Genomic DNA, 17427 nt, shown 5'->3' with positions numbered 1-17427 from the left:
TGCTGTGACATGTTGTGATATTGTAGATCTGTTGTTGGTATGTGACACCGGTGTGTAACTAGTACAACTGAGGCTTTATTTAGGGCAGACATGTCCAAAATATCTGGGCCAATTGTGGCCCACGGGCACATTTTATGTGGCCCGCAGCTTCCTTCCTAAAATGTATTATTTATGGCCCACCAGTTATTTTCACTTTTTTAAAATGCTTTTCAAAACAAAAAAAAAAGGCTAATAAGATTAGGCATAAGGGATAAGATAGAGCCCTCAGTCTTTCAGCATAGAGTTTCCATCATCAAGTCCCAGACCATCTGATGTTGAACCAAAGGCTAGAAGTTTTGCCAGTTAAATTACAAAACAACAACTCAAAAGCAGTGGTGTAAAGTAACTAAGTACATTTACTCAAGTACTGTACTTAAGTACAGTACTTGAGTAAATGTACTTTGTCACTTTACACCACTGCAAACCAGGAAGTACAAAAATAAGCTTTGGAAAATGCTAATCACCACACAGGGAGTACAGGATGCACAGGAAGTCACCATCAAGTCAAGTAATCTTTATGTACAGTATATAGCATACTTGAGCATATTTAGAAACGATAGGAGTTGACCCAAAGTTCTTTCCAATCGAGGATGGCCAAATAAAACAAACGATAACCATAATAAATTGTAAAATCCACAAAAGCAAGACTAAAATGTAAAACACAAACCGGTAAATCTCAAGAATATTAAGAGTAACTAAACAAAACAAACAACTGATTAAAATGCTGTAAGGTATTACAAATAAATTAAATCAAATACATTCAGTGGACTCGAGAAAACATCAAAGGTGGGGCAACCTCAAACTAAGCTAAAACCACAAGAAAAGGGTGGGTCTTTAGATTTGATTTAAAATCGTTAACGGGGCAGAACTTAACAGTGGTACAGAATGGTATGTTTCTCAAAACAGATTTTGATAGAGCCACGGAGAAGCATGTATAAAGAGAATTAAAGAGTCCCTAAAACTAGGGGATGCCACATGGCAGAATACGACAAACAAGGTCCCTGATGTCAAAGTTTCTTTGAAAGACGGGGAAATCTTTAAAGACAGGGTGCCGTGATTTTCAGTGATTACCCCCCCCCTCCTAAAACATAATCATCAGGTATTATGGTTATACTAGGAGGAAGATTTTTTTCAAAAAAGTATACAGAAATTGTTAAAATTATGTTTTTATGTGGACACGCCTCCAGTTCATTAAGTATACCAGGGGCCTGTTCCTCGAAAGGTGAATTAAATAAGCCTGGATTTAAGTCAAATCCAGGCTTGACAAAGTCGGGTCCATATAGCCTGGTTTATTCGGTTCCTGGAACGCCAAGCCAGGCTGAAAAGGAGCGACTTTGTCGAGCTAGGCCTTGTCAAGCCAGGCTGTGTCGAGCCAGGATAATGAAGCCAGGCTTCACTTATTTCTATAAAAGACCATGAAAGTCGATAGCAGAATCCTTGAACTTGACCAATCATGGAGCCCAAAACCAGAGCGGCGTTCTTCTCTGTGGCTGAACAGCAGCAGTGCAGCAGCTCATGGAATCTTACAAGGAAGTAAAATTTATAATAATCAAGAAAGGAAACACGGCCGCAATAAATATAGATCCAGGGAGAAAGCGTGGCAAAGTATTGCCGACAAATTAAATGCACAAGTTGTCCAAAAATATGCAATTAATTGATATACAAATCCATAAATATATAATTCAGTTAGGTTTAAACATAAGGAGTTTAAGTGAATGTTGGAATTATAATTATAAACACTTAGAATAATTTTCTAATTTCTAATTTCTAAAATCGAAGATCTACAAGGGAAAAGCTTGCCTTTTGGCGGCCGGGGGTCCACGGTCCACGGTCCACGGGGGTCAACGGGGGTCAACGGGGGTCAACGGGAGTACACGGGGGGCCGGGCCCCCCCGTGTACTCCCGGACCCCCGTTGACCCCCAACAGAGGTCCGGGGTATACGGGGGTCCACGGGGGCGGGGGTCCACGGGGGTCCGGAGGTCCATGGGGGTCCGGGGGTCCATGGGGGTCCGGGGGTCCACGGGGGTCCGGAGGTCCATGGGGGTCCGGGGGTCCGGAGGTACACAGCGGGCCGGGGGTACACGGGGGTCCACGGGGGCGGGGGTCCACGGGGGCGGGGGTCCATGGGGGGGCGGGGGACCACGGGGGCGGGGGTCCATGGGGGGCCGGGGACCCCCGGCCGCCATAAGACAAAAACATTTCGGGCTTGTAGATCTTAGATTTTCGCATAAGAATTGAATAAGTGTAGAAAAACTCATTGGTTTATGATTGGAGTCATTGGACTAACAGCTATTTCACAAAACTTGAAGAACAAGGCACTGGATTAATAAAGCTTGGCTGTTAGCCTGCTCCTGACCAGGCTAACTTCACAGCTAAATTGCCATGGTAACTAAGCTAGGCTTGCTTCAATTCTCTTTTGAGGAATCGGATAAGGCTAAACTTAGCCAGGGTGAACTGGCTAAACTAATCTTCAAGATAATTCACCTTTTGAGGAACCGACTCAGCTCTAATCCTGGCTAAATTAAGCCAGGATAGGTGGTAAAGCCAGGCTTTAGCTCTAATTCACCTTTTGAGGAACAGGCCCCTGGTTCTCACCTTAGCACCTCCTCCACCACCTTAGCACCACCCACCTGTCCTAGTCCCTCCTCCTCCTCATGCCCACACCTGTTGTGTTATGATAATGGGCGGGAGGGTATATTTTTACTATGTCACTAAAGGGCTGTTTCTCTATTGGCACGTTTGACCCTCAAGGTTTCAGCCTCCAGGTAGAAACTCAAAATAGTCAGGGAAGTTCTATCAACCTCATAGACACATGAAAACAGAAAAAGTAAGAAGTGCACTGTTTCTAAAATGGTAGTTCCTGTTGCAGTTCCTCTGAAAGTCACTTCCGTTGGAGTTATTGTCAGAGGTCACTGAAGGGACAAGCCCGACATTCAAAAAATAAACGTCTTCCACTGTTGGAGCAGTGGCAGCACCCAACCATCACCTCTATCCATCCACCGCTCTGTCCATCGTGTCTTACGAACAGAGAGGTCTGTAAGGTAGATGGACATCCACCTCTGTGTTCATCATGTGTCCTGTTCTTCCACCACTCTCTTCACCATGTCTTCTTCAATTCCTCCACCTATCTCTTCACCATGTCTGTGATTAATCCACCTCTCTGTTCATGTCTTCTGCTCATCCCCTCCTCTGTGTCTTCTCCTGTCTTTTCTCTGGGTGGTGGCGTAGCTTCATCTGTTCTGCTCCTCATCAAACCTGGAGATAGAGGAGAGCAGAAAGACAACACAATGGATGATAGTTTTGCATTTTTCCATTAGTTTTTATTTCTATTTTGCTTAGATTTTTTTGTTTTCAATTTAAGTTCAGGTCTAATTCCTTTTTAAAGCGGGTTTGCTAGTTTAGTATAGTTTTATATTTCTGAAAAGGCTTATAGTTTAGATTATGTGTTGAATTGTTTTTGTCATGTGTTGGTTCATACCATTTAACACATTTATTCACAGTTAAAACTGAGTTTGACCCACCCAAAATACTAGACTGATGAAAACGGAGGACATTTTCTCTATGATTTTAGTTAGTTTTAGCTATAGTTTTGCACAATACAGTGTCAGTATTTCAGTAAGCCTATCGTTAGTAATCGTTTTTGTAAAGCCTCATTTTCATTTAAGCTAACTAAAATGTTTTTGGGCGGTGAAACCGCCCCTATAAGTGAGATTTGGAAAAATGTACAAATATCTTGGGCAGTGAAACCGGCCCTAAAAGTTTGTAGAATTATCCTGCGCTGTGATTGGCCAATCACAATCTATTCAGGACTGTGATTGGCCAGTGTCACATGACACATGTGCATAGCCCTATGTGATTGGCCAGTGTCACATGACACATGTGCATAGCCCTATATAAGCAACCATAACTTAAAAAAAACCAAATTATTGTTTTTTTTAAGTTATGGTTTTGTCCATCATAAAGTGTGTTTTACAAAAGATAAATGTATTTATCTTTTGTACATGATTGATCGACTCCATTCAGTATTGTGATTAGCTAGCAAGACACATGCTGACACTAAGTGGCTCTTTCAGATCAAAGCATATATATTGGTTGACTCCATTCAGTATTGTGGTTAGCTAGGAAGACACCGCCCACTTCACACAGGGTGTGATTTTTTAACTTTAAATTAGTTTGAGTTTTTTTGTTTAGTTTTTGTAAACAATAATAACCTTGAAGAGTGTGTGTGTGTGTGTGTGTGTGTGTGTGCGTGTGCGTGTGCGTGTGTGCGTGTGCCTTACTGTCTGATACATTCAGGGATCTGCAGGTGGTCCAGGGGTAACATTTCTGACAACTCCTGCAGACTCCGCACGAAACACAACTTCCTGCTGAACTTCTCACTGACGACACAAGAACAACAATTGTCCTTACAATGCATCTACGCGTGATTGGTCACCACATCAATCAATCAATCACTCAAACAATCGGTCAATCATTGAGTAATTCTGCTTTAACGCTATTTAAAGCTAAAATCGAATTAGCGACATTGTTAGTTCTATGTAAAGCACCGACTGAATGGATGTTCTGTCTGTCTGTCTGTCTGTCTGTCTGTCTGTCTGTAGTAACTCTCAAACTTTTCATGGACCCCCATAACAGAGTTACAGACATGTAAGGGTTCATTTGGTCTCAAGGAACACGGAGGGTCTCTGGACCCCACTTTGAGAATCAATGGTTTAATGCAGTGGTTCTCAAACTGGGGGTCCCCAAATTATTTCAGGGGGTCCCCAGATGATAAGCTTAATGTGCAACATTGTTTTCTCACTCAACAGTAAACACACCAACATACAGTATAAGTGTATACTGTACAAGGTACTGTATCTGCACATTTATAAAGTGACAATTTAATGACTTTTAATACCAAATTGTCAAATATTATGTAAGAAAGAGGCAAACGTTGTGAAAATAGCTGATCTACAAGCCGAGCTTGTAGTTCGGCAATTTTCACAATATTTATCTGTGGAACCGAGTCAAACTAAATGTAATGCCTACAATTCCAAGTGCTTGTCAGGTTGGGGGGTCCCCAGTTCAAATATGATTATTTTGTGTGGTCGCTGCCTGAAAAGTTGGGAACCCTTCGTCTAATGTATAGTCCACTGTCTGAATGGATGTCGTGTATAATGTACAGTAGACTGTGTGCACGGATGTTATGTCTAATGTACAGTCCACTATCTGAATGGATGTTTTGTGTATGAAATGAGTTTGTTTCACACGTTCTGTTTACTCTGTCCATGAAACGTAGCATCAAAGTCTTATGGGACAACAGAACCCTGAAGAGGTCAGTACCTGATGAAAGGCTTGACCAGCATGATGAGAGCTTTGATGTACCAGGCAGGATGAACCACAAACAGTCCCTTCAGGTCCTTCTTTAACCTGACACACACACACACACACACACACACACACACGCACACACACACACGCACACGCACACGCACGCGCGCGCACGAACAACAGGGGAACATTTTCTGAATGCCATAGTAAATATGCTGCTATAATTTACATCATTGGTAAAGAAATAAAACGAAAAATTGTTAGATATTCAATATACTCATCTATCATGCTATACCAAGAATGCATTTCAAAAATCACACAAATACAACATTCGATTACAATCGTTAATTATTACAAAACGCTGATAATAATATGATTTGTAATCATTAGGAGTCAAACCGAGTGATTATTAGCAAAAGTGATACAGTTCTGGCAGTGTGCAACTGAACAATGCAAAGAGCTCTTTTGTGGCACTAACAGGCTTGTGTAAGGAGTTAAGGCTGGACAGTATATCAATAGTATATCGATTTTGTGATGTGAGACTAGAACTGGAATTTGGGAAGTTGTAATAATGTTACAGGCTCAACAACAACAACCAACATGTGTTCTTGTTGTACTGGGCATGCAGGTGCCAGTGTCTGACCTTCTGTCTATGGAGGTATAACACTGACGAAGCCATTTGATGGCGGGCATCTTGTTCCTGGGAGCCATTCCACACAGATACACCAGCACGTAGTCCTCCGATACCATGAGGTCCAGAGTCCCCACTATGTACCTGGTGAAACAAACACACACACACACACACACACACACACACACACACACACACACACACACACACACACACACACACACACACACACACACACACACACACACACACACACACACACACACACACAATCTTTATTTGCGTTCACATTTTAACAAGAAATTCTTGAACACAAACAGTAGTAGATGCACAAACTTGGCTAAGCTCAGCAACAAGTATTTCAGGATACAGATCACGGGTACAGGAAGCATCGCCTCCACCATACATGGCGACTGCCGATCATCACAGACACTGAACAGAATTTTGCCAATGCCTTAGCTCTTGACTTAGGCATTCCTGCAATCTGCAGGTCTCTCACAACTGATTTGTGGTCATTACCAAGGCTTCCAAATATGAACACAAGCAGTTTACATTTGTAACCAAGCTGTAAAAGAGCATCCTTAAGACGTTGGTACTTAAGCACCTTGGTAAGGAATAATGCCTCTTCCAGGCTGTGGTCAAATGTACATGTCCACTTCCAAAATGGTCACTTCTCTACTGTCCTCATCAACAACAACAACAACATCTGGTGTATTAGCTGTGACATCTGAAAAGGCATCATTTTCATTATTGCGCATGAACATGGCAGTTGAAACAAGAGTTTTGGCAGATGATGAAACGTATGAACTTATGTCCTTGACTAATAAGTCAACAATTCTGTTGTGCCTAGCAATGTACATTCCCTTATATACATTCAGAATATGTGACAGTGTTTCAGTAACATGGTGCAGACGATGAGGAGGAAACGTATTAGGGAACCACAGAGAAAGATTGAGTGTGGTTGGAAGGACCTGTAATCTGGCTTTGACTGTAAAGGTGACTACATCCTCATCAACTGCATCATGTTTGAATATTGTATGAGTATCTTTCCCATACCTGTATCTTTGTTTCACCCCTGCAGTGTTGCTATGACAACTGAGTTCCCCCACGGGATTAATAAAGGTCTATATCCTATCCTACATTGTAAACACACACACATACTGTGGGTCAGAGGTCAGTTTTAAGGGTCAGGGTTCAGTATTTTATGCTGACCTGAACAGGTTGTCCATCACATATGACTAATTTCCACTACAAGAACTGAATTGTGTCGTGCCGTGCACTTTATATCACAGGTGTGTTTGTTTCCTAAAGCTCGGTTTCACATAAGGTTCTCAGCAGTGGTGGGAAAAGTACTCAAATGTTTTACTTAAGTAAAAGTATCAATACTGCAATGTAGAAGCACTCCGTTACAAGTAAAAGTCCGGAATTAAAAATGTACTTGAGTAAAAGTACAAAAGTATCGGTATCAAAATGTACTTAAAGTACCAAAAGTAAGAGTACTAGAATGTTTGAAAATAGCAGATCTACAAGCTCACAACGCGTCGCGATGCGACGCGTTGTGAGCTTGTAGATCGGCTATTTTCAAATAGCCTAGGTATAAAATAGGGCTAAAGTGGTTAATGTGTGTTTTATAATGTAATAATTGATAATTGCAAAGTAACTAGTAACTAATGTTTTCAAATAATTGTAGTGGAGTAAAAGTACAATATTTGGCTCTGAGATGTAGTGGAGTAGAAGTAAAAGTATAGACAATTGGAAATACTCCAGTAAAGTAAAAATACCTCAACATTGTACTTAAGTAATTTGAGTAAATGTACTTAGTTACTTTACACCACTGGTTTCACATAAGGTTCTCAGAACCTAATTCGGGCCGTGGTCAGGAGGTGGTGCTAACCCTGGGTTCTGGGAACACAAAACTCAGAACTTTCAATTGTTTTTAAAAACTGCGAAAATAGCCGCACTGTGAGCTTGTAGATCGGCTATTTCCACAATTTTATGAGTTTTATTTAAGTACCCGAGTTCTCACCTGAACAGGTTGTCCATCACATAGTCATACTGCTCCACTGAGTTCTCTGGCAGGAAGCATGAAGATACCAGGATGATAGCCGTCATGTTGTCCCCGTAGTAACCTTACAATCACATAGATGCAAGAGTTGTTATACTTATACTGTACATAACACATTTTCATAAAACTTAGACTTCACTACATTAAATTAGGGCTGGGCTATATGGCCAAAATCAATTATCATGACATTTTTGACCAAGCTGCGTCCATATCAATAATTGTAAAAATAATATTGTAATGTGATGATTATACCATTTTTATTTCATTTTATTGAAAAATAGCGAAAATAGCAGCAGCAGCTCTACCAGCTCACTAGCTTATAGATATGTGATATTTTAGTACATTTTGAAAGTATAAAAGTGATTAAAACCAGGGAAAGACAACACTTACGCCATATCACTACAGTACGATATCCAAAATATCAGACGACATCTAGTCTCATATCACCATATCGATCTATCTATCTATCTATCTATCTATCTATCTATCTATATTGCCCAGCCCTACATAAAATGTTTATCTTCATTTTGTCTCAGACACCAGTGATCACCATGTCATTAACGTCGTCACATGGAGGGTCCATTTGGTTTTTATCAGTACTCTCTAGTCTCTATTTACACTCTCTATGGGTTACAGACCCATAAGGGTCCATTTGGTTCCTAAGTATCCATCATTTAGCTGGGGCCTCCTTGAAACCCTTTAGTACTAATTTAGGGCATGTTTCAGCCTTCTTTTATTGTTGTTATCCAACTAGTAATTCCTTACTGTAGCTTTTGGGCAAATTATTGTGTAATTCTGTGCTAATTTACAGGGCTACTAAATCTGTCCCTGAGAATCAGCTCCACAGAAGACATGAGTGATCCTCATCTCAAGTAACCCCAGTTTGAAATGCATTATAGGCTCACAGACCCCCATTTGATACAATATTTTATCTCTGGGACCCCCAATCTACACTGTAAAATGCTCAGTGTTCATTTAACTCAGAGAGTGTACAAATGGAACCAAATGGACCTGTTAGGGTCCATTTGGTTCCATTTGTACTGTCTCGGAGTTACAGGCCCTCTCTGAGTTACAGACCCTTAAGAGTCCATTTGGTTCCATTCGTACACTCTCGGAGTTACAGACTCTTAAAAGATGACTTCACCCATTTTCAACCTATCTTCATATAATTGGTCCTCACTAATGCTCATGATAAAAATGGTAAAAAAAATAAAATAATCTACTCGTCTGTGTCTCAGAGGAGGGCAGTGGACAGTTCAGAGTCCCGTCTACCAGTGACATCATGGATGGGGAATCCAAGCTAATAGAAACTGCAGGCTTTCTATTCCTGGAAAGTTGCAATGCCATAATAGAAGCCATTGTTCTCGCGTTAATACAAATCTAAATAAAAAATCTGTAATCTTGTTGTAAAAAAAAAACCTTCCTAACGATGTTATCACTGGTAGACAGGTTTCTGGACTGTCCACAGCCCTCCTATGAGACACAGACTGAGTAGAAATAAATGGTACCATTTTATCATGAGCATTAGTGAGGATCACGGGGTGACTGGTTGCCTCGTCGCTCAGTGGTCCTTCTGGCCAATCTACACGGTCACAGCTTTTTTCTGTTCTGGCCCCACAGTGGTGGAATGAACTCCCCACTGATGTCAGGACAGCAGAGTCACTGCCCATCTTTCGCCGCAGGCTGAAAACCCACCTCTTCAGGAAACACTACCCTTCCTCTTCACCTTGTCTACTTGTTGTTACCCCTGGACCCCCCCCCAGCAGTGTAGTCACCTCCGTGAGACAGGACCTGCAGGTAGGGCTGCAGGACGGACATGTTGACGTGGTACTCCTGCCCGGAGATACAGAACCTCCTCCATCGCTGCCCGCTGCTGTCCACCTGGTCAAACTGCTCCTCCAGCTCCACGCCGCCGCCGCCTCGCTCCGCCCGCTCTGCGTCCTCCTCCTCATCACTGGCCCCGCCCCCTGCCCCGCCCCGCCCCAGACGCGGGAGGTCATCTGCAAAGTCACAGGAAGGAAGGTCAAAGGTTTTTTTTTTTTTTATAAAATGTATCTTCAAGTTAGAGGCGGAATAACAGGCTATAGTGTGTCAATCAGTGTTGCCAGATTCTGTGAGAGAAACAAGCAACCAGGTCTAGGAAAACCAGCTTAAAAGAAGCGACTATGGGCCGCATGAGCACTTTAACATATACATCAGCTATTTGAAAATATCAGATCTACAAGCTCACAACGCGTCGCGATGCGACGCGTTGTGATCTTGTAGATCGGCTATTTTCAAATAAAATCTTGCGGGGAAATTATAATAAGCAGATCTGGCAACCCTGGTGTCAATCACATGGCCCTGAGCGTAGACGCTGATTGGCTCTTCCACTTTTTGGTGTCTGCAAAACGCCCACCCACCGCCATGGGGCCAGACTGGTCTTCAGAGGACACATGATAATAGGTAGGCTATAGTGGACCTGGTGATATAGCAATAGTTTCTCGAAACAGACTGTTGGCTCATACAATTTTCGAATGCTTCCAAGTTCCAAGTTCTAACAGTCTGTGCAAAGGAAGTGCTGAAAAACTTTTGTTTGGTCTTTGCAGTTGTGTACATTTGTCCTACTGTGAATCAAATGCGTCAAAGCATAGGATATCTAGCTTTGCTTCCTAACCCAAGGTAGGGTAAGTGAAATGTTTTGGTTAAAACTAAAATGTTTCTTTTTTTAGTTTTTGGGTTAAGGTTAAAGCAATATATTCTGATAGTAATCATTGCTATAGAGTGTTTGTTCAGTAACAGGGTTCTCCCTGTCTCTCCACCTCTTTGATAAACAGAAAATACATTTACATGACTTATTTTCATTTGTAAAATATTATCCAGAATGCCTCTCACCCTCCCAATATTCCAGGTCATGTGTGATGTCAGGGAAGGAATATGATTGGCTGTCAGAGGGCGTCTCCAGAGCATCCAGGTCGATGTCCAGAGAGGGTGTGTCTGGGGGCGTGTCCGAGAGGCCAGCAACTGAGTGGACCGGCGAATCAGAGTTCAGCATGCTGCTGAGGGCGGGAGCTGCAGCCAAACGTTTCTTGGCTGTCCCTGATAGGGCGAGGCTGGTGGGCGGAGCTAAGGAAAGATGAGGAAGATGATGATGTTTTGTACTTTGATGATGATGATGCTTAAAGTACTTTAACTTTAAAGGAGTAGTTCACCCCCAAAATAACTTTTTTTCTATTGATTACTGACCATCTGGAGCCTTGAATTCATAGATATTTTTTTGTTTTTGTCACATTCCTAAGCCAATAATTTGATTATAATAAATGTGTCCCCATTGATTCCGGTAGGAGACACAAATGCATTTGTGTCTCCTACCGGAATCAATGGGGCTAAATTTATTATAATCAAATAATAAAGGAAGGAATGCGACAAAAACAAATAAATATCCATGAATTCAAGGCTCCATGGGGTGAGTAATCAATAGAAAAAAAGTTATTTGGGGGGTGAACTACCCCTTTAAGCTCATAGCGCGGCACTCAGTGCCGCGCTATGAGCTTGTATATCTGCTATTTTCGAATAGCCAAAGCAATCTAAAGTGACACAGATGCGTTCTAGGTCTTAATAGGTTAATCATACTAATTATCCAAAAAACATGCTTCTGGATTTAAAAAGTCATGGATAGAATAACCAATAAGAAAATAACTGACAGTTGCAGCCTTAATAAAAATATGATGTGGTCCAGCACTTTTATTTGATATCTTTTGAGGATTCTAGCACCTCAAGTTTTCATTGTTATGAAGTTGTATCCCTAACTCATAAACTATTAACTATATCATAACTAATAATTCAATTAATTAAGAGATCAGACCAGCGCAGACCAGTCTAGGGTCAGTAGATGTGCAATAAAGCCTCCAGTATGTTTTCTAAGAACAGTGGTTATTGCGGGATTTCTTTTCGAACTTTCCAAAAATAATATGTATTAATAGAATTAATGAACCCTTTAAGACCGGGAACGCATGACGTGTGTCATTTTCAGATTTATTTGGCTATTCATTTGGCTATTAAAAAATAGCAGATAAAAATAGCAGATCTACAAGCTCGTAGTGCCACGCTACAAGCTTGTAGATCTGTTTTTTTTTTTTTTTTTTTTTTTTTGTGCAAATCTTTGAATATATAAATATTTTTAAAGTGAACATTTTTAACTCTTTTACAACTACTGGGGGTCCCTGGAATAAAACATTTTGATATGGGGGTCCACGGCCAAATACATATCATTTTTGAGAACCACTGATATTATAGCAACATACTGTACTTTTTTTCCCCCAAGGATTTAGAAGACATTTGTAGAATCCCCAGAGATTTGAGTTACAAATGTTAACACATAATTTGTATTAATATTTTTAAATGATAGTGATAGTTCTGTAACCCAGGAATGTGAGACTCACCTGGTCTGTCTGTGGGGGGATTCTCCTGGTCTTCCAGTGGACTGTGAGGGTCTTCAGGTAGTGGTCTACAGTACAAACACAAACACATGTAACCACTTAAGACCAATATACTTTTTTGTACGATGAATAGTGAAAGCATCTACAAACACAGATAATGATGTAATGAAAATATTTGTTTCTCTACATTTTCTCAGCTAAACACAAAAGAAATACATCTTCGGAATAATTTGTCAATATTGTTAACAATATTTGTATATGTTAAATGTTTTTTATAATATGTTAATTATTAGTTAACAATAGTGGGGAGTCTCCCCTGTGAAATAATGGAAGTCTAAACCAAATTATTTTCATATTAGAACACACAAAGCCCATTTTAGTTTAGACTTTTAGGAACAAATTTAAAGAAATTATAATTTGAATATTGTGCATTTAACTCTTTTGTTTTACCAGATTAGATATATATATATATATATATATTTTTTTTTGCTATCCTAAAGTGAGCAGACGATAATGATGACACCCGTTCTCACACTAGCTCATAAATCATTGGGGTCATGACCCCAAGCAGACTAACAGGTCAAAGGTCACTGGTACCTAGGAAATTCTTCATCTTGCCACTCCTCTCTCAGCTCCATGTCCTGGATGGCACTCCTACAATACATCAATACAGACAGACAGCTCACTCCTACAATACATCAATACAGACAGACAGCTCACTCCTACAATACATCAATACAGACAGACAGCTCATCATGGGGCCAGAATATTCCACATGTCTAATCAATATAACATCCTCATTACAGTTTAGTCCATGCAGTGTTTCTCACTCTAACGTCTGTCCCTTCCCTATACCAGTGGTTCTCAACCTTTTCAGTGCCGTGACCCCCCAAAATAATCCTATTTGAACTGGGGACCCCACACTTTGAACTGGAGACCCCACAAAATTATCATATTTGAACTGGGGACCCCCACCCTGATAAGCACTTGGAATTGTAGGAGTTGAGGCATTACATTTTCGGTTCCACAGATAAATATTGTGAAAACAGCAGATCTACAAGCTCACAACGCCTTGCTTTGCGAGAATGCAATGTTATTTAGGTATTACGTTGTTTAGACAAATGCTAGCTGCTGTTCTCTCTCACGGTGTGAGAGACCAGAGCATTGTGGATTCCAGGACACATCTGCTCATTGTTTATGTAAAAATAGAAATGAGACAATAAAGGTTGCAGCCTCTCTCTCTCGCTCACTCAGGTCTGCACCTGAGAGAGAGGTGCACACACACACACACACACACACACACACACACACACACACACACACACACACACACACACACACACACACACACACACACACACACACACACACACACACACACACACACACACACACACACACACACACACACACACACACACACACACACACACACACACACACAGAGAGAGAGAGAGAGAGAGAGCTGTGTGTGACAGAATCCTTATTTGTGCAGACATATTGCAGGATATATTGAATAACTATAAGCTCACACTATTGCTTGAGGCTGCTCTGTGCTGAACGCATCTTGCGAATGTTTCCCCCAGAATATGTGGTTAAGCTACTCAGCAGCAGCACATAAACACATGCATTACTAATTACAATCCCATAATATGATTGTGAAATGCATAATGCAAAATGTTTCGTACAGTAATTGTAGGCTATGTTTGATGCCGATTCTTTTGTAGTTTTACTCAAGTCACAATTTTTTTATTCGGGACTTTTACTTGTAATAATGAGTATTTCTACGTTGCTTGCAACTTTTACTTATAACAAAGCACTTATTCCACCACTGTATACTGACTGTTGCATCATCATTTACTTTTGGCTCAGGGCACCCCTGTAAACAGTGGTGGAAAAAGTACTCAAATGATTTACTTAAGTAAAAGTACCAATACTGCAATGTAGAAATACTCTGTTACAAGTAAAAGTCCAGAATAAAAAATGTACTTGAGTAAAAGTACAAAAGTATTGGCATCAAAATGTACTTAAAGTACCAAAAGTAAAAGTACTAAAATGTTTGAAAATAGCAGATCTACAAGCTCACAACGCGTTGCAATGCGACGCGTTGTGAGCTTGTATAAAATAGGGCCTAGGTATAAGTGGTTAATGTATGTTTTATAATGTAATAATTTATATCTGCAAAGTACATGTAACTAAAGTTTTCAAATAATTGTAGTGGAGTAAAAGTACAATATTTGCCTCTGAGATGTAGTGGAGTAGAAGCAAAAGTACTGAAAACTGGAAATTGTACTTGAGTACAGTACTTGAGTACATGTTCTTAGTTACTTTCCACCACTGCCTGTAAATAACTTTTTCATCCACGGCACCCCTGAATTACATTGTTACTTTACAGCACCTTACATTAATGTCATATTACGGTACGTGAATGTGTAAATCTTTCCCACACAGAAAACTTGAGTTCTATATTCTATAGATTGAAAATCACTTTATACTTCATATTTAACCAATTGAACCCCAGCATCCCTATTCTGGGGGGGAACATTGGGCAAAAATAGAAAAAGAACACACCAAGTACAGTGCGGTTTTACTAAGTATAGAGGGTCTAAGTGGTTAAACTGAAGTGATATTGAAAAATTCCAAACATTATCAAAGGTGTCAGGGTACATGTTTTAACTGAGCAGACTGAATCATAGTTATTGCATGTTTCCATATGACAGCTATGAAACGGTAGATAATGTATAATAGTATAAATATATATGTATATGCATATATTCATATATTACTGTCTGCTGCTGGTCACTCACCCACTGACTGTGAACTGGTTCCTGGACTCTGATTGGCTCTCCATCGTCTGTTGGCCCACGTCCAGACAGATGGTCAGTCAGACAGACAGACACGCAATCAAACAAACAGACAGACAGATAGTCAGACGGTCGGTCAGTCAGTCAGTCAGACAGACACGCAGTCAAACAGACAGTCAGTCAGTCAGTCAGTCAGTCAGTCAGATAGACAGACAGACGGTCAAACAGTCAGACAGACGGTCAAACAGTCAGACAGACGGTCAGTCAATCGCTCAGGCAGACAGAGTCAGACAGTCAAACACACACACACACACACAGACAGACAGACAGATGGTCAAACAGTCAGCCGGTCGGTCGGTCGGTAAGTCAGTCAGTAGTCAGACAGACAGACATACACACAGACAGACAGACAGACACACAGACTGACAGACAGTAGGAGGTCAACAAAACAGTCAGTTGCTCATGTGTCCTCGTTCCCCTGAGAAGACTTCTGTGTTGGTGTGGGTGTGGACATTAAGCACATATTATGTTTTGTCTGTGTGTGTGTGTGTGTGTGTGTGTGTACACACACACACTCTGCCCTTACAGGTTTTTCAGCATTTTTTGACATCATGTGATCCTGCCACCTGCCTATTGGTCGATACTCACCTTGGAGTCAGAGAGATAGAGAGGGGGGGGGGGAATTTCCCAGAAAGGCTAATTACCATTGCTATCATCTCATTTAAGGTGTCTGGTTGTGTGTGTGTGTGTGTGTGTGTGTGTGTGTGTGTGTGTGTGTGTGTGTGTGTGTGTGTGTGTGTGTGTGTGTGTGTGTGTGTGTGTGTGTGTGTGTGTGTGTGTGTGTGTGTGTGTGTGTGTGTGTGTGTGTGTGTGTGTGTGTGTGTGTGTGTGTGTGTGTGTGTGTGTGTGTAGCACATTAATTTGCTTGGGCATGTATTTAAAAGTATTTGTCTGAGATCTGTGTATGTAATCACTGTTGATCTCATTTAACAATAACGCCAAATGTTTAAAGAGGGACGACAGTCACACAACTACAAATAAAGTTGATTTTAATATTTGTATTGAGAACCGTTGTCTGTTTGCCTGTCGATTCAATACATGTTTACAGTTACATAGATTCACTTAGTAATGATTGTCCTGCATCAAATACAACAGTGGCTCTCAACGTGCCCCCCCCCCAGGGGTCCTTGAGGGGGTTCTAGGGGGTCCCTAGCCAAATGATTGATAGTTGGGAACCAAATGAGCCCTCGCAAGTCTAACTCTGAGAGTGTACACTACAGGAAGGGTCCATTTGGTTTCACAAAATGGAACCAAATGGACCCATAAAGGTTCCATTTGTACACTCTCGGCCCTATAGTAACACATACCACACTGGGGGGTTCCTTGAAAGTAAAAAAGTTTAACAACCACTGAAATACAACTTCAAACTACAGTGTTCCCTCAAGAGGCTGTCCCCCCAGTGTTAAACCCATTAAGACCTGGAACGCATTTGTGTCACTTTATTTTATATTTTACACTTTCAAAAATAGCAGATCTACAAGCTCATAGCGCGGCACCGAGTGCCGTGCTATGAGCTTGTAGATCTGCTATTTTTGAAAAATCGTGAAAATGTGTGCAAATCTTTGAATATATATTGTTTAAAGCGAACATTTTTAACTCTATTCTTTGCTTCTGGGGGTCCCTGGAACAACATATTTTGAGATGGGGGTCCGCGGCCAAATACATATAATTTTGACTAGAAAAAGTTAGTGCACCACTGATGTATAAACATACGTTTTTTCAGAATACTGTTGGGATTTAGAAGACATTTTGTAGAATCGGCTTCAGGTCTAATGGGTTAATATTGGAAATCCTTCAATGTTCTCAACTGCCTTATTTTGATTTGTCAATAACTATCACACCTTCTTTTCTCCCAATTTAGTAGTTATGCCAATCCCCAACTTACCCAATATTATTTCATCTCGTCACCGATGCCGGAGCAGTGGTTCAGGGACCCCCTAGGGCTCCTTCAGGGGCTTCTAATCTAATAAGTCTGTAACTTAGGAGAGGATACACCATGACCATGTGCATCCTCTCCGAGTTACAGCATGGGTTGTCCTTCAAATGAAACAGTTTGGGAACACTCTACTCTTCACAGTTAACTTCCCCCACTGACAGGC

At 40.9% G+C, this 17427-nt stretch overlaps 1 protein-coding gene across 1 annotated transcript; it reads right to left on the bottom strand.

The window, feature by feature from the left end:
* Positions 1–538: 538 nt before the first annotated feature.
* Positions 539–15799, bottom strand: bnipl (BCL2 interacting protein like). Its single transcript, XM_080426651.1, has 10 exons — positions 15272–15799; positions 13062–13118; positions 12468–12532; positions 10921–11151; positions 9822–10046; positions 8008–8110; positions 5994–6125; positions 5363–5449; positions 4321–4419; positions 539–3295 (listed from the first exon to the last, which is right to left on the bottom strand). Exons 1-10 carry the CDS (start codon positions 15313–15315, stop codon positions 3271–3273), a joined length of 1068 nt encoding a protein of 355 aa, XP_080282777.1. The 5' UTR covers positions 15316–15799; the 3' UTR covers positions 539–3270.
* Between the last annotated feature and the right edge of the window lie 1628 nt (positions 15800–17427).

This window comes from Gymnoscopelus braueri (genome assembly GCF_963280865.1).
Source record: "Gymnoscopelus braueri genome assembly, chromosome: 4".
Taxonomy (NCBI): domain Eukaryota; kingdom Metazoa; phylum Chordata; class Actinopteri; order Myctophiformes; family Myctophidae; genus Gymnoscopelus; species Gymnoscopelus braueri.
This window is presented reverse-complemented; position numbering and strand designations above follow the sequence as displayed.